The 24,706-nt window shown below is 40.3% G+C and overlaps 1 protein-coding gene and 1 long non-coding RNA gene across 2 annotated transcripts; both read right to left on the minus strand.

The window, feature by feature from the left end:
* Positions 1-1,275: 1,275 nt before the first annotated feature.
* LOC124292299 (serine-rich adhesin for platelets-like) lies at positions 1,276-14,428 on the minus strand. Its single transcript, XM_046729364.1, has 5 exons — positions 14,292-14,428; positions 12,958-13,120; positions 10,760-10,861; positions 9,249-9,883; positions 1,276-9,206 (listed from the first exon to the last, which is right to left on the minus strand). The coding sequence occupies exons 1-5, from the start codon at positions 14,409-14,411 to the stop codon at positions 4,386-4,388; spliced, it is 5,841 nt and encodes a 1,946-aa protein (XP_046585320.1). The 5' UTR covers positions 14,412-14,428; the 3' UTR covers positions 1,276-4,385.
* Positions 14,429-15,118: 690 nt separating this feature from the next.
* On the minus strand, positions 15,119-23,199 carry LOC124292313. The gene is made up of 3 exons (XR_006902415.1): positions 22,967-23,199; positions 22,415-22,623; positions 15,119-15,392 (listed from the first exon to the last, which is right to left on the minus strand). It is a non-coding gene; the product is annotated as an uncharacterized LOC124292313 (long non-coding RNA).
* Positions 23,200-24,706: the final 1,507 nt, after the last annotated feature.

A 24,706-nucleotide genomic window follows, 5' to 3' on the forward strand; every position in this document is an offset into this window, starting at 1 on the left:
GGCCAGAGAGTCATACTTCACTTCCGCAACTCATGTTCAATTTTCATGGAACCAGTGGTCAACGAAGGGTACACCGTAAAACTATTTATACATGGAATTGCTGAAAGACGACAATCACCGCACACGTACACAGTGTTAGAAATAGATTCAAACTGTCACTAACCAGTGGGCCTAATGGCCTAAATATGTCACTAGCCCTTCAGACATCTTACTGGCCCAAATAATTCATGATAATTTATAGACAATAAAACAGCGCATATGAGAATATTGAGAGTATTCATTTCACAAAATAATTGTTTCAGACTTTCAACTCTGAGCCTCTGACATTGATGGGACACACTCTAAGAATACCCATATATTTTCAAATTATCTTCACATTAAAATATCTTACGGACTTCAGTCATCCAGTCATTCCCAACGAAACTGCACAATTCAGAGAGAATAGTGAAGGAAAACAAAATCACTTCAGTCCCCCCAAAAATGTATATATTTTCCAAAACATCAAATTGTAAATGAACAGTCTGTACTTTTTCAGCACTCAGTGAACATTTTTAAACTTGCAGCACTAGTTTGAAGTAAGGTACCCGTAAGCGCCCAAGTAATTTACCTTCATGGGTAACTAGTAGTATCAACATGAACCGTGAGAAAATGAACTCTTTTGTTCTTGGTTTGATTCAAACATCGAATAAATTAATACATCTGAAAGACGTAACGAATGTGTACTCAGTAAAGCGTATTTCACACTGTTGACGCCACAGTCCCAAAACATTCAAAGTAAATTTAAACTCTCGACTTTTTTAACCGTAGCATATGTGTATTTTAATGTATGGCTAATTACATCTAAGTTGCTAACAGCTATATGGATGGTGTAAATCCAGCTAGGGTCCATGCTGGAAGCAAATGTACTGTAAGTTCCCATGGTCCCTAGTATGGTGATCTACCTTCAGCTGCTGGTAAAACTATAGCCAGCTTTTATATTGTATTGTACTATATAGTATATGATTTTAAGTTCAATGCTAGTTTGAAATCTCTAACTGTGATATGCTAGTTGTTTTACTGTCCTTTGGCGACAGATTTTATACCATAACATTATATTAAAGTAGTTATATTTGAACTTCTACTACTACTTTTACTACTGCTAATACTACTACTTCTACTACTTCTACTACTACTACTACTACTACTACAACTACTACTACTACTACTACTACTACTACTACTACTTCTACCACCACCACCACCATTATCATTCTTAATATAAAAACAAAAGGTTGCGATATTTAATCTTTTTTATTGACTTCAACGACTTGAGCATCTTGTAAATATATGTACAACTGACAACAGCACTGAACAAACAAGAATTGGTAAATGGAACAAACAAGCACAAAAATGTAACAAACAACATCAGTATAGTGGTAAATGTGCTCACAAGGTTGCTGTATAAACAGGACACAAGGTGCACACACATAAATATATGCATATCATGTTTTCGTTAGACCCTCTCTGAGTGTCTCCATATGAACTCAAGCTATATATGCACAACATGCGAGCAATATTTCACAAGGAATATACATGTGTCATAAACACAGACAAGGGCCGTTAAAACTCGGACCCGAGGGATACAGCTAAGGGAGTCATTCCTTTTGGACACTTATCAACGGAAAACATTATGTGAAACAATCATTAATTTGAATTTCCAAGAAACATTGTATGAACCATGGGAAGCGGGCGTAAAATATGTCTTTATGACGGATGAGAAAACGAGATTTAAAGCACTGTTATTTGTCGGGTATGAAGGATGGCTGTTCTATCTGGGATAAACAGAAAACATTTCTCATTTGATCTTACATTGATTACATATCTGTTCCGAACATTTCGATACATTGTGTTCTAAACGAATCTGAAGTGAGGCGCATTCACACGTTTGATACCACCTGAACAGTTAAATGCAAAATCTCAAGGGTTAAACAGTTACTACTCAAGTTTACACGGTTTCACCTGTTTGGCTATTGGTAGAGTAACTTCACTGGGGTTTATAACAATAGATAAGAATTGTCATCAAATAAACACACAATATATATAAGAGGTCACAGTCCAGTTTAGCTATTTACAGAGACCACTGCAAGTTTAAGTGGATCGCCTGTAAGCGTGGAGTAAGTCTCGGATAACCCACATGTTGATAACCAAGGTATACAACTACCGTACAAAAAACAAAATTACGGCATAATAAGGATGACTGGAGATTATCCTTCCTTACGCAGCCTAATTATAGTAATGGATAATATAAACATAGCAGTTTTAGGGCCATAAGTACTGTTCCCTCTAGTGAACACTATAAAATACAAATTTTTAAATTAACTTTTACATATTCTTGTTCTAAAAGCTTTCCAAGGATTGGACGTATGCAAGTACAGCTTCTGAGTTGATTTGAGCTTTAAGTCACATCGGCACTTCCATTCCAATTTGCTCATGAAGTCATGACAAAATCAAATCATTAACACATCAAATGGAAGAATGAAGACAAACAGCCACATGCTCAACGTTAGTGGACATACGTATCTCTACTCTAATGTCACTAAGTTGTTCTTGCATGTCTTTCCACATCCTCTGAATATTCTTGATTCTTCTTATAGCATGAACTGAATATTCTTGCACATCTGCCCACATAAACAAAAATATTCAGGCATATCATTCCATATGAACTAAATATCAACATAATTATCGTTAGACGCCTGAATATTCTTGCTTTTCTTATAACATCAACTGAATATGCTTGCACATCTTCCCGTAAAAACTAAATAATCATTCAGATCTTCTACATATTTCGATATCGCCTGAACATCAACTGAACGTTCTTGCATGTCTTTCAACATAAGCTGAATATCTTTAATAAACCAACTGATTCTCAGTCTTCCCCAATCAAATATCTTAAGTATTACTATTATTATTAATTATTGATATGAAATGTACAGGTCAACACGTGGTTGCTTTCCTTGAGCGATATGGTTGGATTTGTTCAGAATATCGATTCGTCATAGTGTCTTGATTGTTGACACAAAAGACAAGCGGATAACATAGTGTTCACACTTTAAATAATTTCTGTATCACATATCTTTATAAAAAAATACACAAAAACGTGACATATTTTTCCAAGGTGTATATAACGAGTCCCTTCCATACCTAATAGAGGATAAACTACAAAGCCTTCATGTTGTGCGATCTTCACCATGAGGTCCATACAAAGACTTATTATACGCAATGTTATGTACATGTAAATACTAATAACACAACACAGAATGTAAACATATACTCACAATACAACACAGAGTGTACATCGAGGTACGTGAATAGCTCACAGCCATGTTTGCACAGAAATGTGGGAACTAAAGATATAAAGTTGGTTGGTAGGTTTACCTTGGCAAGTAGAATTGTAGTTTACGCTCTTTCCTTCTTGTAAACCATAACATGTTGGTCATGACATTTATCGACTCAATATTTAAAATGCTTAAACACACTGCTCCAGACCAACATTAAACGTCATATAAAATAGTTTAATACAACTGGTATCGGAACACGCGTGTAAAGTAGTCACATTCAACCAACCAAAATCACATGATCACCAAACTGCTTCTTACTTGTGTTTTCACCCATAGAAGATTGAGATTCATGTTGTCATTTTGGTATACGTGTAAGTAGACTGTTGATAGTACGGATTATAGACGATGTTGAGATGATTTCCATAACACTCAGGTTGTATGTATCAATAAATAAGTTTAACACAAAAAAGGATAAACTCGAAAATAGATAGAAACTGGATGTGGGAATATTTATAATTTAATAACTTACAACGCATCTAATAAGAGTGTTGGTAACATATTAATACCGGACGTTCATTTCGTCCCACACATACATGGCATATTCAATGCCATGCTGTCAGAGCATGCAAGACAAAGAGTTCATGGAAGCAATATTTCTGCTGATATGTCTTGCTCGCTATTGGTGTTATGGCAAAAGAGGACGTACATGCCAGTTCCAAGAGAATGTGAAGCCGATGTGTTAGTGACGTCTTGCGTTCAGTGTCTTGTCCTCCCCAACGGCTCCAATCTGTTGGACATAGACGTTGAGCATGGTACTGGTGTTTGTCCGATGCTGGATAGGCTCATGGACGTCGACACTGAGATTCATGCTGTGACCTGGTACGCTAATTGTTCTTGTTTACGTGGAGGCTGCGATTCAGGTTGTCACGTGGTCTGTCTGATTTTCACCTGAACGATCACACATAGATTCGTGTTAACCGTGGCCTGTTGGATGTGCGAGTGGTGGCTTTGTTTCAGCTTGTCCAGTGCTGTGCCAAAGATGAGTATCGGCGCAGATATACGTTTGTGCTACTTCAGTGGTTTGCCATACGGTGAAGTTTGTTGGAACCAAGGGCTTGACGTAACAATCTGTACTGGTATGCTTTTCCGTCGCTCTCCTCCAGGTCTTCGCTGTCCTCGACGTTGAAACCCTTCCCTGAGTGTCTGTATGAATTGTAACGACAGGACGATCTGCAACACTCCAACCACCACCAGAATAATAACTGCCAAAACCGCTCCAACTAGATGTGGGGTTACAACTGACAATGTGGATGATGGAATGGATGTCGAACTCTGAGATCTCTCGTTAGTTTCACTCGTTGCATCAACATCCGGAGAGACAGATGCTGATGAAAAATCAGGTGCAGTTGACTTTAAACCCAACGATGGAGCAGCTGTAGACGATGCTAGATCCGATGAAGAAGCGGGTGTAGCAGAGATTGTATCCGATGATGAAACAGGTGTAGTCGATGTTTGATCGGACGACAAAGTAAGTGTTGTTGACGCTATGCCGGGTAATGAAGCAAATGTAGTTGACGTTACATATGACGAAAAAGCAGATGTAGGTGATCCTGGATCCGATGTAATTGTATCTGACATGGAGGTTTCTATTACAGATGTCGTATCTGACGTGGAGATTTCTATTACAGATGTTGTATCTGACGTAGCGATATCTGTTAGCGATGTTGTATCTGACGTGGAGGCCTCTGTTACTGAAGTTGGGTTTGTAGTATACGTTTCTGTTTCTGTATACGTATCTGACGCTGACGTCTCTAAAACAAATGCTGAATTTGACGTGGAGGTCTCTGTTATCGATGTTGTCTCTAACGTGGTAGTCTTTGTTGCAAATGTATCTGACGTGGACGTCTCTGTAACTGCGGTTGTATCTGACGTGGATGCTCCTCTAACCGATGTTGTATCTGGTGTGGAGGTATTTGTTACCAATGTTGTATCTGACGTGGATGTCTCTGTTACCGATGTTGTCTCTAACGTGGAAGTCTCTGTTGCAGATGTATATGACGTTAACGTTTCTGTTACCGATGTTATATCTGACGTTGACGTTTCTGTTACTGATGTTATATCTGACGTGGAAGTGTCTGTTATTGATGTTGCATCTGACGTGGATGTCTCTGTTACCGATGTTGTCTCTAACTTGGAAGTCTCTGTTGCAGATGTATACGACGTTAACGTTTCTGTTACTGATGTTATATCTGACGTTGACGTTTCTGTTACTGATGTTATATCTGACGTGGAAGTGTCTGTTATTGATGTTGCATCTGACGTGGATGTCTCTGTTACCGATGTTGTCTCTAACGTGGAAGTCTCTGTTGCAGATGTATATGACGTTAACGTTTCTGTTACTGATCTTATATCTGACGTTGACGTTTCTGTTACTGATGTTGTATCTGACGTGGAAGCGTCTGTTATTGATGTTGTATCTGACGTGGATGTCTCTGCTTCCGATGTTGTCTCTAACGTGGAAGTGTCAGTTGCAGATGTATCTGACGTGAACATCTCTGTTACTGATGTTGTATCTGACGTGGAAGTCTCTGTTGCCGATGTCGTATCTGACGTAGAGGTCTCTGTTACTGAAGTTGCATCTGACGTGGAAGTCTCTGTTACCGATGTTGTATCTGATGTGGACGTCTCTGTTATCGATGTCGTATCTGACGTAGAGGTCTCTTTTACTGAAGTTGCATTTGACGTGGAGGTCTCTGTTATCGATGTTGTATCTGTCGTGGATGTCTCTGTTACCGATGTTGTCTCTAACGTGGAAGTGTCAGTTACAGATGTATCTGACGTGGACATCTCTGTTACTGATGTTGTCTTTAACGTGGAAATGTCTGTTCCAGATGTATCTGTATCTGACGTGGACAGCACTGATGCCCATGTCGTATCTGACGTAGAGGTCTCTGTTACTGATGTTGCATCTGACGTGGATGTCTCTGTTACTGAAGTTGTCTTTAACGTGGAAATGTCTGTTCCAGATGTATCTGACGTGGACGCCTCTCTTGCCGATGTCGTATCTGACGTAGAGGTCTCTGTTACTGAAGTTGCATCTGACGTAGAGTTCTCTGTTACTGAAGTTGCATCTGACGTAGAGTTCTCTGTTACTGAAGTTGCATCTGACGTAGAGGTCTCTGTTACTGATGCTGCATCTGACGTTGACGCCTTTGTTTCTGGTGTATATGATGTGGAAGATTTGGATGTCTCTGTTATCGATGTTGTATCTGACGTTGAGGTCTCTATTACTGATGTTCCATCTGACGTGGACGCCTCTGTTTCTGATGTGTCTGATGTGGATGTCTCTGTTACTGACATTGTATCTGACGTGGAGGTCACTGTTACCGATGTTGTATCTGACGTGGATGTCTCTGTTACTGAAGTTGCATCTGACGCTGTGGTCTCTGTTACTGTTGTATGTGACGTAGAGGTCTCTGCTACTGATGTTGCATCTGACATTGAGGTGTCTGTTACTGTTGTATCTGATGTAGAGGTCTCTGTATCTGATGTAGAGGTCTCTGTTACTGATGTTGCATCTGTTACTGATGTCGCGGTGGTCTCTGTTTCTGATGTTGCATCTGACGTTGAGGCCTCTGTTACAGATGTATCTGATGTGGTCATCTCTGTTACTGATGTATCTGACGTGAAGGTCTGAGCTACCGATGTTGTACCTGACGTGGAAATCTCTCTTCCTGAAGTGGTATCTGGCGTGGAGGTCTCTGTTATTGATGTTCTATCTGACGTGGACTTCTCTGTTATCGATATTGTCTCTAACATGGAAGTGCCAGTTCCAGATGTATCTGACGTGGCCTCTGTTACTGATGTTGTGTCTGATGTGGAGGTATATGTTAGTGATGTTGTATCTGACGTGGAGGTCTCTATTGCAGATGTATCTGGTGTGGAGGTGTCTGTTACCGATGTTGCCTCTAATGTGGAAGTGTCAGTTGCAGATGTATCAGACGTGGACATCTCTGTTATTGATGCTGTATCCGACGCGGACGTCTGTGTTACTGATGTTGTCTCTATCGTGGTGGTCTCTGTTAGTGATGTTGTATCTGACTTTGACGTATCTGTTACTGATGTTGAATCTGACGTGGAGGCCTCTGTTTCTGATGTATCTGATGTGGATGTCTCTGTTACTGATGTTGTATCTGACGTGGACGTCTCTGTTACCGATGTAGTATCTGATGTGGACGTCTCTGTTACTGATGTTGTATCTGACGTGGAGGTCTCTGTTACTGACGTTGTATCTGACGTGGACGTCTCTGTTACCGATGTTGTATCTGACGTGGACGTCTGAATTACTGATGTTGTATCTGACGTTGAGGTCTCTGTTACCGATGTTGTCTCTAGGGTGGAAGTCTCTGTTACTGACGTTGTATCTGACGTGGAGATCTCTGTTATCGATATTGCATCTGACGTGGAGCCCTCTGTTACTGACGTTGTGTCTAACGTGGACGTCTTTGTTACTGATGTTGTATCTGACGTGGAAGTCTCTGTTACCGATGTTGTCTCTAGGGTGAAAGTCTCTGTTACTGATGTTGTATCTGACGTGGAGCCCTCTGTTACTGTTGTTGTATCTGGCGTGGAGGTCTCTGTTACTGATGCTGCATCTGACGTGGACGCCTCTGTTTCTGATGTATATGATGTGGAAGACTCTGTTACTGACGTTGTATCTGACGTGGACGTCTCTGTTATCGATGTTGTATCTGACGTTGAGGTCTCTTTTACTGATGTTGCATCTGACGCGGACGCCTCTGTTTCTGATGTGTCTGATGTGGATGTCTCTGTTACTGATGTTGTATCTGACCTGGATGTCACTGTTACCGATGTTGTATCTGACGTGAATGTCTCTGTTACTGAAGTTGCATCTGACGCTGTGGTCTCTATTACTGATGTTGCATCTGACATTGAGGTGTCTGTTACTGTTGTATCTGACGTAGAGGTCTCTGTTACTGATGTTGCATATGACATTGAGGTGTCTGTTACTGTTGTATCTGACATAGAGGTCTCTGTTACTGATGTTGCATCTGACGCGGTGGTCTCTGTTTCTGATGTTGCATCTGACGTTGAGGCCTCTGTTACAGATGTATCTGATGTGGTCATCTCTGTTACTGATGTTGTATCTGACGTGAAGGTCTGAGCTACCGATGTTGTATCTGACGTGGAAATCTCTCTTCCTGAAGTGGTGTCTGGCGTGGAGGTCTCTGTTATTGATGTTCTATCTGACGTGGACTTCTCTGTTATCGATATTGTCTCTAACATGGAAGTGCCAGTTCCAGATGTATCTGACGTGGCCTCTGTTACTGATGTTGTGTCTGATGTGGTGGTATCTGTTAGTGATGTTGTATCTGACGTGGAGGTCTCTATTGCAGATGTATCTGGTGTGGAGGTGTCTGTTACCGATGTTGCCTCTAATGTGGAAGTGTCAGTTGCAGATGTATCAGACGTGGGCATCTCTGTTATTGATGCTGTATCCGACGCGGACGTCTGTGTTACTGATGTTGTCTCTATCGTAGTGGTCTCTGTTAGTGATGTTGTATCTGACTTTGACGTCTCTGTTACTGATGTTGAATCTGACGTGGAGGTCTCTGTTTCTGATGTATCTGATGTGGATGTCTCTGTTACTGACATTGTATCTGACGTGGAGGTCTCTGTTACTGATGTTGTCTCTAGGGTGGATATCTCTGTTACTGACGTTGTATCTGACGTGGAGATCTCTGTTATCGATGTTGCATCTGACGAGGAGGCCTCTGTTACTGACCTTGTATCTGACGTGGACGTCTGTGTTACTGATGTTGAATCTGACGTGAACGCCTCTGTTTCTGATGTATCTGATGTGGATGTCTCTGTTATCGATGTTGTATCTGACGTGGAGCCCTCTGTTACTGATGTTGTATCTGACGTGGACGTCTCTGTTACCGAAGTTGTATCTGACGTGGACGTCTCTGTTACTGATGTTGTACCTGACGTGGAGGTCTCTGTTACCGATGTTGTCTCTAGGGTGGAAGTCTCTGTTACTGATGTTGAATCTGATGTGGAGATCTCTGTTACCGATGCTGTATCTGACGTGGATGTGTCTGTTACTGACGTTGTATCTGACGTGGACGTCTCTGTTACCGATGTTGTCTTTAGGATGGAAGTCTCTGTTACTGATGTTGTATCTGACGTGGAGATCTCTGTTATCGATGTTGTATCTGACGAGGAGGCCTCTGTTACTGACCTTGTATCTGACGTGGACGTCTGTGTTACTGATGTTGAATCTGACGTGAACGCCACTGTTTCTGATGTATCTGATGTGGATGTCTCTGTTACTGACGTTGTATCTGACGTGGAGGTCTCTGTTACTGATGTTGTCTCTGGGGTGGAAGTCTCTGTTACCGATGTTGTCTCTGGGGTGGAAGTCTCTGTCACTGTCGTTGTATCTGACGTGGAGGTCTCTGTTACCGATGCTGTATCTGACGTTGAGGTCTCTGGTACCGATGTTGTATCTGACGTGGAGGTCTCTGTTACCGATGTTGTATCTGACATTGAAGTATTTGATCCAGACGTTAAACACTTCAAACATTTTTTTCAAAATTCATTAGGTACGATTATGTGTTTAAGGTACAATAAACTCATCATGCATGAATGTATGACACGTCGAAAACGTGGATTGTGGACAATGTAACATAATGTTTCAAATTTTATGTTTGAGCTTGATTTCAATCAAATTGGATTAATTAAAACTTTCGATGACGGTTTTCAGATATGTTGCAATCTGTGGCGGGAAGGCCTGTGATATTGATACCGCTGCGGGTAGTCCGTCATCACACCCCATATGCGTCATGTAATTAGCGATCTAGAGCGAAAATAACAATGTAACAATTATCCAGTGTTTTCAAATATTAAATAACCATGATGCTAGTTCCGGTTGATATATAAAACGACATAATGTTGAGGTTCGACTAAACGAGTGTTTACTGTGTGTTCAAAAGTATACACATTTCCTCCTACGAAACTAATCAGTGTAATAACTAAACCACTAGTCCATCATATACGTACTGATAATAATGACCTAGGTCATCATCATCATCATCATCATCATCATCATCATTATTAGTAGATATGAGGGGCGGAGGGGTAGCCTAGTGGTTAAAGCGATGGCTCGTCACGCCGAAGACCCGGGTTCGATTCCCCACATGGGCACAATGTGTGAAGCCCATTTCTGGTGTCCCCCGCCGTGATATTGCTGGAATATTGCTAAAAGCGGCGTAAATCTAAACTCAGTCAGTCAGTCAGTTAGTAGATATGAAGGCTGCAAGTACTTTACAAACTTTACAATATAATCACTAAAGATACAAACACGAATGTTTTCACAACTTTAGAAAGAAAAGGTAACGTGTATAGTGTTGTAGCACCTGAACGTGGCGTTGATGTAGACGTCGGTGACGTTGTTGTCGCTGATGCAGTGTTGTCGGCGGCTGTAGTTGTGGTTGATGTAGTAGTACTCTGTACAGCACCTGAAACCATGGACATTTGTTTTGAAGCCTTGTAATAGATGCGTGCGGAGTGGAGGGAATGGCGATGGGCGAGGGAACGGTAAGTAAGACTTGTCAAAATGAGAAGAAGTTCTTGAAATGCATTTAGAAGTTGGACGTACATGACACGTTTTTTATGGATAACATAACAATATAATCACGAAGCCAGTTAGATAGGATTAATGTACAAAGGTAACAGTATATTGTAACGACGAGGTCAAGAGTGGGAGCGTGTGTGGGTGTGTGTATGTGTGTTAATGTACAAAAATAAAAACATAATACGAAGCAAATTAGATAGGATTAGTGTTGAAAAATAGCAGTGTAATGATGAAGTCAATGAGATTAACGGTGTAGCAACAATTTCAGGCAAACCGGCTGGAACTTTTTAAACAGTCTCTGTTGGACTTATGAAACAGGATTCCTGCTGACGCCATCCGTCGACAGACACAGTCAATGAGGAGACGAGTGTTGGCGTGTATGGATGCCACGGGTGGTCACACTCGCTATTGACGACGTGTCCCCTGACTCCTGTCTCATTATGTGACTCTTTATGACTTGTTCTTTTTGAATGAACTCTGATTTATCATTTGTAACCACTTGACTCTTTCTTACTGAATTGCGGCAAATGCAAGACCAGTATTACAATGAATTTTCAGTCAAATTATTGGAAAATTATTTCTGTTTGCAAAAATACTAATTATAAATCTCACAAACGTCAAGTAACGTCATTTAACTTTCCTTTGCCTGGTAGTTTACTGCATTGTCTCGAAGGAATTTATATATCTACTATTCACACTTTGCTAAGGATCAAATCATGGATTCAACAGAAAACTATGATATGAGGTCAACATTGGTTTAAATATCTAACCTTATTGTAAGCATGGATCCTACGTTTCAGTATGTAATTTCATCTTGTGGATCCCATACCTGCTATTGACAGGTGTTGTGTACTTGTCAATGACTCGTTCCATGACTTGCAAATGGCTGACTGGTGCCATGAAAACCATTTTTTATCGTTATTCATGTATCAGGTGCATAAGGTTAGATTAAAGTGACTATTTGCCCAAAGAGGGGTTACCATATTAAATTTATCCAGTTTTAAATTATACAATTTCAAATTATGAATCTACGTTTAAGTAAAATTGTGAATGTTTGTGAACCTAGCAAAGTGTGAGTAGTATATAGTTTCCATGGTAAGAGGGACATAGTTACACGGAAAACATGCATCACTAAAATACATGCACAAACCGATAGCACAACCAATCATAGATACGCATAGTCATGCACATAAAAACATGGAACTCTGCAAACAAAACCCAGGTGTTAGACATATATCAACAGAAATTCATTTAGTGAAGATTAGGAACTTTAGAAGGGTGAATTTATAAACTGCCTTGATTAAGAGCACGGATGCTGTTTGGCATAAACGACCAAATACCATGATAGTCATGTCAACTTTGAAAGGCCTTCGTCATCGTAATAAGTAGAACCACGTACATGTTCCTGTCAAGTGTATGATTACATTACCTGTAACTACCTGATCTCTCAAGAAGCACATTTCTGTTTCTGTCACAGACAGAGGAGACGTGGTAGCCTGGAGCATACTGCGATGATGCTACGACACTGAAGTCCAGTTCTAGATGAAAGTGCAGGATTAGATCTACGAGGGGTAACATCCCACCCATTCACTCCCACACTTTAGGGTAAACCCGCAGGTGCTCGAATCGGCTCACCCGTGAAGATCCGGATTAGAATATTGGTCTTCAGTAACCCATGCTTGTGGTAAGAGGCGACTAACGGGATCAGGTGGTCAGGCTCGCTGACTTGTTGACACATGTCATCAGTTCCCAAGTGCGTAGATCGATGCTCCTGCTGTTGATCACTGGGTTGTCTGGTTCAGACTCGATTATTTACAGACCGCCGCCATATAGCTGAAATATTGCTGGGTGTGGCGTAACACTAAACGCACTTACTCGAGTGGGCTGTTCTGTGTGAAGACAATTAAACTTGGACCATATCGAATGTGTAATAAAATGAAATTACGAAGTAGAAGGAAATGCCAACAACTGTAAACTTACTTGTGGTGGCACGGAGGGATACGGGAACGATGTTATCGTCAACTCGGAAGATGAATTTGCCAGCAACACCAACGTTAGACAGTTGAGTTATGTTGATGAGTTCATCAGATTTGGATCCCGGCAGTTGGTGAGACCTCACCTCATCCCCGGCCATGAGCGCGCTCTAAACACAATTAGTGGACATATACAGTTGGACTATGGAAGGTTTATAGTGGGGTGATATATAATCTTCCTTTAGTGGCTGTTTAATACAATCAGAAACGACAAACCATTTAACTGTATTGTCCTTTCGCCATTTGACGTAATAGAGGAAATGTCATGATGTCGGGATGAAGGTTACCGATTGATGATAATATGGCTGCAAGAACACCCAGGACATCGAGCTTTGACACAGCCTAACGTGGAATTTAAATTTCTTATTCCAAACTGCTTGTTCGCATTTCGATGTCAACCATGATGCTTTGAACCTTGGATAAAATTGGTCAACGGTATGGTACCTGTAAGAAGCGACTTAACACATCAGTTTATTCCTTGGGGTGGGACTTTACTAACATTACAAAAATTGTTGTATCTGTTTCATGATGTATATTTACATAAAGTGTGAACAGCTAACTGTGTTGTTCAACAGCTGTAACCCTCCCATACACTCCCCTACCCTCCCCTGCTCCTCCCTCCCTCCCGCCTCATACTGATCAATGCGTCAGTATAGAGGGTCGCCATTATCAAGCACTGTCACGAAGGGAGACAATCATTGTAGCCTGACATATTGAGCCCGAGTCTTCCGCGTTCCGAAGAATGTTTCCAATATGCTTTGCTGCCCAGAACAGCATCTAGTGGACAGTCTTTTGGCACTGCAATTCGATGTGATGAGGAACTTGAAATAGTCGCGCCAGGATGCTCTAGTCATGGGATCAAATCCCCCCAGACAGACCATAATACCACTTGGCAATGAACTCATGCTAATGGACTTAAGCAAACGTATATAAATAACTGATATAACAAGATTCATGCTTAATCTCTACAAATTGTGATGGATACAAATAACTACATTTATATTAACAAGGAAATTCAGAGGAACATCTACGTTTTTTTAATTTGGGGCTCTTGTACAGAAGAGGGTGGGCGGAAGAGAGATTAATATGGTTCTGGTACTGTCAGAGAGAATATTACACAGCTAGTTCTTAGCTTTTTTTCCCATATTAAACTTACAAACGGTGAACGAACTCTCTCCCTCACAAGAAGAGTGATAATAATAACCCATATTTAATATTGGACCGCGGTTCCTACATGGTTATGTAACAACTATGTTATGTTTTAAATCAACACCAGCATACCTGTGTACGGATAGTAGGTTCTGTACCGTAATATGTTGAGGCAATATCAGAATTATCATACACCCATTCCAATCTTTCATAGAATATTATCACAACTGATGCCGCACCATCCGTGGCCATTGTGATCTGGAATGTGTCGACCTAAAGTAACAGAAAAAAGATGCTAAAATACAAGTGATCATTCAGCGGTACTCAGAGATATTATTGGCAACCGGTAACTATTCGATCTGCTACCAGTTATACCGGTACTCAACCATTCCTCAGCAATTCCAGGTCATAAAACTGGCTACAGCGTTTTAATTTATCAAACATCCCCATGGGCCATCCAGCGCTCATTATTGCCGGCCGTTCTCACCCAGCAAATTGTGCATGAAATCTCCGAGTACTGTATGGAAATGAACATTTTCATGGTGAGTGAATGAGTATGGTTTAACGCCGCTTTTAGCAATATTCCAGCAATTTCACGGCAGGGGACACCAGAAATGGGTTTCTCAAATTGCACCCATGCTGGGAATCGAACCCGGGCTTTGGGCGCTAACACTTTAACCACTAGACTACCCAACCGCCCCTTAAATTGTCGCGTACACGGTGAAGTTTTTAAAGTGGACTCAATTTACCGTGCACAGTTGCATCCTCTGGGCATGCCGAAAACGTGTGATTTCTGTTCGATTAATTAATATGTTTCCAGGTTTTCACCGAATAGGTAACAACTTCTTAGAACAAACTCACGCGCAGATCTCTCCTACCAAGCAGAAAAGCACAGGTATGTGATGTAAAGTTTATATCGGCCCTAAAACACGTTCACACTCTTAAACAGCTTGCCTTGTTGTCCATTGTGTTAAATGTAGTGACGTCAGCCCACGTCGCCAGCAGCACCCAGGTTGGGGTATAGTCTGCCGGGAATTCTTGGTATCGCCTTACGTCATCTGCTATAGTTTGTCGTAATGCTAGCGAGGTATTGATGACGTAATAGACGGTTCCACCCCCGGATACATCTATGTCACAGCAAAGAGCGCACACTGCTGGAGTATTTCCGGGGTCACCGATCGTATTCTGAAATGTTTCGGCCTTAAGGAATGTCACAGAGCCATCATTGTTCACCTGCAATTGAAAATTACCGCATTGAAACATCTTTTGTCCTTTGTATTACGCGAGAAGAGTGTTTCTCTTATTCGTGTTTCCGTGATCTTAAAACACAAGAACCAACATTGGAGTAATTAACCTTTTCGCAGCAGAAAGTTCCTTAAATGAAACGACATACAAAAGGGTCTCATGAGAAACAATTGGTGTTTTCATATTACCTCTGATGCGTGGTTTAGCTACAGCTACAACGCTGTATTTGTATCAAGGGGCACCCAGAAATCTGCTGACGGGGGACACATACAGAAAGTGGGTTGACACTTTCTGAGCCAGTGCGAGAAGAGAGAATGCCAGCACAGTCAATTCTGGCAGACCGAATTCTGGCGGAACTCTTTACCGATAACTTTGCTAGTATGCCTAATATAATCTCGATAAGGAACTGTATTTTCTCAATGACAGATGGACACACCACGGACATATCAACACAGACTGCGCTTCCTCGACGATAGATGGACACAACACGAATATATTAACACAGGCTGGACTTTCTCAACGATAGATGGACACAATACGGATACATAAACATAAGATGAACCTTCTCAACGATAGATGGACACAACACGGATGCATTAACACAATCTGGACTTTCTCAACGATAGATGGACACAACACCGACATATTAACACAGGTTCGACCTTCTCACGATAGATGGACACAACACGACTATATAAACACAGGTTGGATTTCCTCAACGATTGATTGGCACAACACGGGTATTTTAACACAGGTTGCACTTTCTCAACGATAGATGGACACAACACGGATACATTAACACAAGCTGGACATTCTCAACGATAGATGACACAACACGGATACATAAACACAAGCTGGACAGTCTCAACGATAGATGGACACAACACGGATAGATTAACACAAGCTGGACCTTCTCAACGATAGATGGACACAACTCGGATACATTAACACAGGCTGGGCCTTCTCAACGATGGATGGACACAGTAGGAATATGTTAACACAGGCTGGACCTTCTCAACGATAGATGGACACAACACGGATACATTAACACAGGCTGGAGTTTCTCAACGATAGATGGACAAAACACGGATACATTAACAGGCTTGACCTTCTCAACGATAGATGGACACAACACGGGCATATTAACACAGGTTGGACCTTCTCAACGATAGATGGACACAACACGGACATATTAACACTGGTTGGACTTCCTCAACAGTTGATGGACACAGCACGGGTATATTAACACAGGTTGGACTTTCTCAACGATAGATGGACACAACACGGATGCATTAACACAGGCTGGACATTCTTAACGATAGATGGACACAAACACGGATACAGTAACACAAGCTGGACCTTCTCAACGATAGATGGACACAACACGAATATATTAACACAGGCTGCACTTTCTCAACGATAGATGGACACAAACACGGATACATTAACACAGGCTGGACCTTCTCAACGATAGATGACACCTCACGGATACATAAACACAAGCTGGACCTTCACAACGATAGATGAACACAACACGGATACATTAACACAAGCTGGACCTTCTCAACGATAGATGGACACAACACGGATATATCAACGCAAGCTGGACCTTCTCAACGATAGATGGACACAACACGGATATATCAACTCTTACTATTATATGTTAAAGAAAAAAAGATATATAAACGATATATGGACACAACACGGATATATCATGTATGTTGCTACACAATATGTTCTTGTAGTTACACTTAAGGATTATTGTAATGCAACCTGAAAATATGTCTTCTAAAGTCCAAAGGACCAAAATCACATACAAGACCAATTACTTATGGAAGCGACAACAACCTCTCAACAACCATAAGGAAATACCCCAAAATGAGAGTTCATTACCATTGAAACATGAAATCACTTCGTAATGTATCAGACCTAGAGTATTGGGTGAGGTGAAATTGGGTTTAACGTCGTGCTTGAGAATATTTCGCTCATATGACGACGTGCATGCGTGTGTATGTGCACTATAGTTTTATAGTGCTAGCCCACTGAGATGCCATGCCGCAGTGAAGCATGAATACCCCACTCAGACACATTATTCTGACTCCGAGCCGACCAGTCCTTGTTGTACCAATTAATGCCGAGCGCCAGACAGGGACCAACAAGTACTATATTTTAACGTCGTTTGGTATGACGCGGTCGGGGACCAAACCCGCGACCTTCCGCTCTCCGGGCGGACGCTCCTAGAGTATTAACCAGCAGTGTTTTTAAGTACTTCCAATAGCAGAAACTAAGCTCCCAAGACCTCCCCCACGCCATTAATCATTTCAAGTAGAGACAGACCACACCTACATCAAGATAACCCCTGCCGACGATGTAACAGTTGTTTGCAACAGGTCTCGTATCCAGGACGTGAGGAACAGTTACTGGAAGACAACAGTTTACATCACTTCACGGACGAACGACCTTGGCCTCTAACAGACACAACATGTCATGTGAATGATGACTGCATTTGAAGTTTCATGGCTTTACAGGTGGCCATGCTTCGGGACCAAATGTCAACAAAATCAGTGTCGACTACTGGAAATTATCAAAATTCATTATAGGATATACAGATTCTTCAGGTAACTCCACACCCACATCGTCAATCTCCTATATGTAATGATTTCATCTAAAATAATTTGTTTATATGGCATATACTGTTTAAACATGATTGGCGTTCTTCTCCATTTTTTCAACATTGATAATTCATTCACAATGTCCATTCATCATGACATATAAGCTTGTGCTTGTTTACCAATCCGGTTCCTTTCACTAGAAATAAATATCTTAAAAGTTTATATATATTCACCAAATCCTTGGTATAGCTAATGTGATGGTAAAATAAAGACACTCGCAGAGAGATATAGTGTGTTGCTCTGCTCTGCTAGCCTTACACGGACAACCACATCTATGTTAAGTATTCGGATACTTTACTACACGTAATACACGCCGATCCCCGTTGTATCACACCCTGCTGCACAGTGAACCACGTCCCGGGGTATGGAGATCTATAATCACTGCCTCGCACACACACAAACTCGTAAATCTCCCAATGACGAGTTTATAAGTTTTGTGGCTTTATACTAGGAGACACTTTGGTGATAGATTCAGTCATGTGGAGTGAAGGAGAAGACTCGGGGTCTTCTGTGGACACAGCATCACTCACTATGTATTCTGCAATGGGTCTAAAAACTTTGATTTGTGAGTCGTTTTACGTCACTCAGACACGCAAACGAAAACCAGACCGTCACACGAGCAGTGTTTTTTTCTTTGAAAACGAAAACAATGAGCCGCGGAGACTTAAGACATGTAAACGACAAGTATAGTACTTCTACTTGAAAGCAGCAGAGCAGCAACGTTCGACCTTGAAATCGATCCCTAGAGCCAACGGTAGCTACTTCAACACTATTAAGAGATTTAATACACCAAACAAAACCTACGTCCTGAGCCTATAAATGGTATGGCCAACCTAGCTAGCCTCGATAGTCTAAAGAAAACGTTATAATCATAGTCTTAACAGTATACAAAGTCAACAATACATGACATTAAAGCCCATGTTTTCTCCTGCAACCTGTATTTCACCGAAACGAAAATATTCCTATACATCAGGCAGTGAGATATGTTGGGAAACGTCTTTTACTGACGTTTTTTTTCTAATATAGTGCATACACATATGTCATCATAGCTTGCAAAAGCCATGCCTGACCAGATATAAATTTCATCATTTCATCAAATCTATCTCCGAAAGATCGATAGATAACAGTCATAAACGAAAGAGCCAAACACATTTCAGGGCAATACCTTTCTGCACTATAAGAAAGCAAAATTGATAAATCCAAAACGTATGCAGATTCAAAAGGGAAATGGCACATCATAATAAAGTATTTAGGGGAGAAAAAAGTTTTCAGATTCTTGTTTATAGCTGTTTTGATAATTCATGTGAATTGCTTACTTTAAGTGCTTGTGATTTGATGTCTCAGGTAAACAAGCACATGTATATGTCGCTTACTGCTATACCTATAACTCGAATGTCGATCTGGTTGGTTCAGCCTTAGTTAACGGTACGAGAGTTGTTTGATAGTTGAGCAGTCAATATATAATTTATTTTTAGTTAGGGTACGCTGCAAATAATGGGACCAACCATTTAACTTGATATAAAAATACCGCTCTAATTGGATAATGGATGATTACTCCAATATCAGTTTGATTAGTTTGTTTCATATTATGTAGCATGTGTTTCTGTTAAGCAATGGTATATACAGCTTGCTTCTAACATCATCTGAGCGAAAGACACTACACTTGACGGATGATATAGCATGGCTGATGCTTAGCAGAAAATATCTAGTGTTAGCGGCAAGGAACTACTAGGCTAGGTGCCATGCAGTTGCAGTTTTATTTAGAAAGCCAGTCTTTATTGAACCCATATAGATTTCCATAAAATTACATAGACAAAAATTACCTTTTACTAACTATTGCAGGAATGATAACCTGCCATTCAGACCCCGAAACAATAATATCTAAGAAAGCCCATGCATCCTATAATATATGGCAAGTCTAAATTTCCACAGTTCTGCAACTGAAGGTTTTTTGCTGTAAAATATGTTCATTTTAGAGACTAGATGTTAGCCTACTGGAATGAGTGATGGTGAAATTGAAGTGATGGTGAAACAGTTCTTTAATGTTTTTACTGCTTAAAACAAATTCAGTATACTTTCTGTTGCCCTCAGTGTGCATATTGCAAATGGGAACTGTCAACTGATGGCGTAATAGTATATAAACGTATTCATAAGGTTTAACAGTGAAAGTCGTTACTCTGTAAATGGGTTGGAAGTTTCTGAAGGAGTTATTCAGTTGGCAAATTACATATAGCTTATGGGAACATTTATTTTACGCCCGTATGCACATCGCGTAATGTGTTTCCTAGCGTTTGATGTATGCTGCAAGATGCAAGGAAGTGTTGCAAAATATCAGCATTTTCAAATGTACTGTCAGTTAAATACGCCAGGTCCTTGAGAATTTTAAATTAAAGTAGACCAGAAAGAACCGTGACATAAATTCCGCAACAGACAACATTTTTGAACCACCATATTCTCTGTTCTGTCAACATATTTCATCGTAGTATGGGTTTTCGGACCCTTATGAACGTCCCGATGTAAACCATGTAACTAACCTAGTAATGAAAACGTTGTCTTAAACACAAACCATCATCCGAGTATTTACAATGTCAAGGTGACGCAACCCATCTCGTTATAGCGAGAAAAAAAACTAAAAAAGTTCGACGTCCGAAAATATACTGAGCGAAACACATAAAGGATCACAGGAAAATTCAAATGTTCCTTTATTGTTTTCCAGTTTTCATCACCACAGCGCTATTCAAAGCTGGTGAGGAAAACTGGAAAATAAAGGAACACTTGAATTTTCCTGCAATCTTTTATTTGTGTCTTTCGGTATACAATGTATATAATCCAACTATTTATGTAATGCTACAGCAGGAAAACCCTAACTGATGTAATATACCTTGTCCCCATAGAGTACTAACATCGATTCAATACAAGCATGAGAGTATGATACTTCTCGGATTTAGATTCTACCATTTACTACTATTTCTTTGACACAGCTAACTGTATCTGCCTCGAACTGTCATTATACTGAAGAAATAGGGACGGGCGGACTATTTTAATTATCAAAATGCTTCAGACTGTTGAGAAAGATATGTAGTCTCCAGACACTACCACAGCACTGACACACCAGTTATCAAATAGTCGGTCCCCAAAGTCCCTCGTTCTGGTCAATGTTATATTTGAATTTGATAATCCATTCTTAAATCATATTAATGGTAGTATATTGTACCATAGGATTTAAAAACAACTATGCAGATGTACTTTGAGAAATATGTTCCGGCATTTCACCTGGAAACTTCACATAGAGTTTAACACACCCTGATTATGTCCCGACCAAACAGCCTGTGTTCATCTCAACACGAGCTACATATGATAGATACTGTCATTGCATCCACATCAAACAGTGTTGATGGGACATGTGTACTCGTTTACAGAAAAAGGCATTCTGTTTTTATTTATCTATGCAATATATATACTGTTAAAAGGTGGTTTATAGGTGATCCCGTGTACATATTAAATAAACCGTTTTAGTCTGGAGCTATGTACTTGAATATGAAGTTTTCGTTATTGAGCTCTTCGCTTATATGCGATGAAATATACAATTCGGACGGTGGTATGTTTTTAACTGAATATAGTTCAGTTGTGCATGATGCTGAATGCTGTTTATTTCAGTGACGCATATCGATGTTGAAGTCCTGAAGCCGCGCCTATATCAGTCATATGGATATGACGACACATACGTCGCCGAGAAGACATTTACAGTGTGTCTCTCTACGTGCGTCTGTGATAGCATCTGAAGACTCTGAACGTTAAGTGTGGTCACCCACAGGGGTCATGATGATAAGGGATAGGTATTGTCCAAACAAAATACTTCATGAATATTATAAATATATGATGAGGCACTGAAAGGTATACGGTCACACTTATCTGACTACAACAACCTTAAGCTTTTAGGAGTCACGTTTTATGCTTTATCAAACTTTACAGTTTACTATTACTTCCACTGAATGTATTAATCGGTTATGCATATCTATCTTGTCACCTTTGACTACCCAAAGGCCACAATATGACTACATATACAGTGAGTATAATTTTGCATGTGGAATATATTTCATGGAATGACATACTGTGCATTCAACAACAAGACTGGTTCAATATTTTTAACAAATTATTCAAAAGATATATATTTACAGTAATGTCATTTTTGCGCGAGGAATACTTCGATTTGAGAACAAATACCAACTGCATACACTAGAACTTTCATAGAAAAGAATAATGCACTTTTAGAAGATGAAATGTCTATCGTTCAGTATAACCATTGTCAAAACAAGGGGTTCACTGAAAAATACTTACATAAGCAGTACTGTAGGCAGTTCCATAAAATGTGAAAGGCGGCTGAAGACTGAGGGAGGGGCTGGAACCGTCATCCGTTTCGGGGGTAGGTGTGTGACCATCGAAGGGAAGCAGCGAACACCTGATTGACCACATGCATGTGGCTAGAAGCAAGACGGACCAGAGGACTTGGCGACAGGTCATTTTCAATTAAGTGCAATGAGGACTCTCTGTAATAACAATCACTGCATGTACTACTACATCGTACATGAACAACATGTTCCATATTCCAGGTAAAGGAAAATTATACCGTTAAATTATGATGATATCCACACATTTCAGTCAAATAGAAACTATCGTGTATACGCAAAGATAAATGACCATTTGGCAAGTATATTCACGTTTAGATATTTGCCTTATTAGTATTTATAAATAAACCCAATTTAATTTCAAAATATTTCTCACAAGGAGATGTGGCTTTGAACAAGATGGTATTCCTCAGTAATATCACAGTAACCTAAAATAATAGCTCCTTAATGGCCAGCATGGATAATTAAACGATAACTCCCTTACCTTTGACGCTTCTGGTGACAAGGTGTCCCAACTCTATCCCCTGGTCACACTGTTACGACTGATTCCCAAGAGAAAGGCAATCGATGTTTGTTTGAATCTTCATATTTATCTCATTCACGAAATACAGGTAGTTCCTTTCTGAATTCCATACTGATTCAAGAACAAGGCACTGGTACATCAAACACACAGGTGAGACAGAATACCTGCAGATATCATGAAGATACCCACTTGACTACCGAAACAGTATCGACAGAGTGGGTTGTGCCTCTTGTTCGTGGGTCAGCCCACTGCAGTGAGTCATCCTCCCTATGGCTGACGATGTGGCGGTTCCCTCCCCGAAAACTCTGACCCGTCATGGAGCGGGTGTCTGAAGCAGGGTATTGTGTGATTGATGGGCCACAGTGATTTGGTTATTGCGCGACCCACATGCTGATCTTAAACCCTCCAGATCGTACCTGGTGATTACACTGTACACCCCGAAAAAGCTCATCTTTCATACAAAGGTGTCATTGGAGCCACACAAGCGTATAACGTGCTTGTCTGAAACATAATGCATTTTCAACTTGAGTTATGAGTTATGTTTTGGCGGAGATATTTGCTTTCTCGCATTATCGTAAAGGATATATTCCACTATTCAGATAATGTTTATCTAAACATCTCTTAATATGTTTAAAGTAGCGAATAAAGATCCACACGCCGTCCATTTATATATGAAACTTGGCTTAGCAGTGGCGACACTGCACGAAGCGAACAAGCAATAAGATTTTATGTTCATCGTTTAACGCCTGAAGAGTTAGTAAATAAAACGGGAAGAGATAGTGATTAAAATGCAACAAGGTATGCCCCAAAAGATATGGTGTCACATTCACTGGAGATGACGACTTTCCAAATGTACCTAACTCTTGGGTGTTCCCAACTTAAGCAGAAGTATATAGCCTAGTTAGTCTACAGATATTTATACGTTGTCTGACAAAGCTGTCGTAGACATCGCCCACGTATATGGTTTATGCTAAGTCTGAAGCCTTGTAAAATATCGAGCCAAATATTTCAGGCAACATTTTAGTCATGAACACTACATAGGGTTTCGTTTCAAGCATCATGTTTGTCATAAAAAATATGCAGGTATGCGTTTCAGACAGCATGATAGTCATGTAAATTCTAAAGGTTTAGTTTCAGGCATCATGTAAGTTATGTAAAATATACAGCCTTAGTTTCAGGCATCATGTTTGTCATGTAAAATATGCAGGTATTTATTTCACACAACATGTTTATCATGTAAAGTGTGCTAGGTATATGTTTCAGACAACATGTTCGTCATGTAAAATATGCAGGTTTAGTTTCAAGCATCATGTTTGTCATGTACAATATGCAGGTATTTATTTCTTGCATCATGTTTGTCATGTACAGTATGCAGGTATGTATTTCAGGCAACATGTTTGTCATGTACAATATGCAGGTATTTATTTCAAGCATCATGTTTGTCATGTAAAGTGTGCAGGTATTTATTTTAGGCATCATGTTTGTCATGTACACTATGCAGGTATTTAATTCAGGCATCATGTTTGTCATGTACAATATGCAGGTATTTATTTCAGGCAACATGTTTGTCATGTACAATATGCAGGTATTTATTTCAGGCAACATGTTTGTCATGTACAATATGCAGGTATATATTTAAGGCATCATGCTTCTCATGCACAATATGCAGATATTTAATTCAGGCATCATGTTTGTCATGTA

This window comes from Haliotis rubra, unplaced genomic scaffold (assembly GCF_003918875.1).
Source record: "Haliotis rubra isolate DU_JTF1 unplaced genomic scaffold, ASM391887v1 Scf512, whole genome shotgun sequence".
Taxonomy (NCBI): Eukaryota; Metazoa; Mollusca; class Gastropoda; order Lepetellida; family Haliotidae; genus Haliotis; species Haliotis rubra.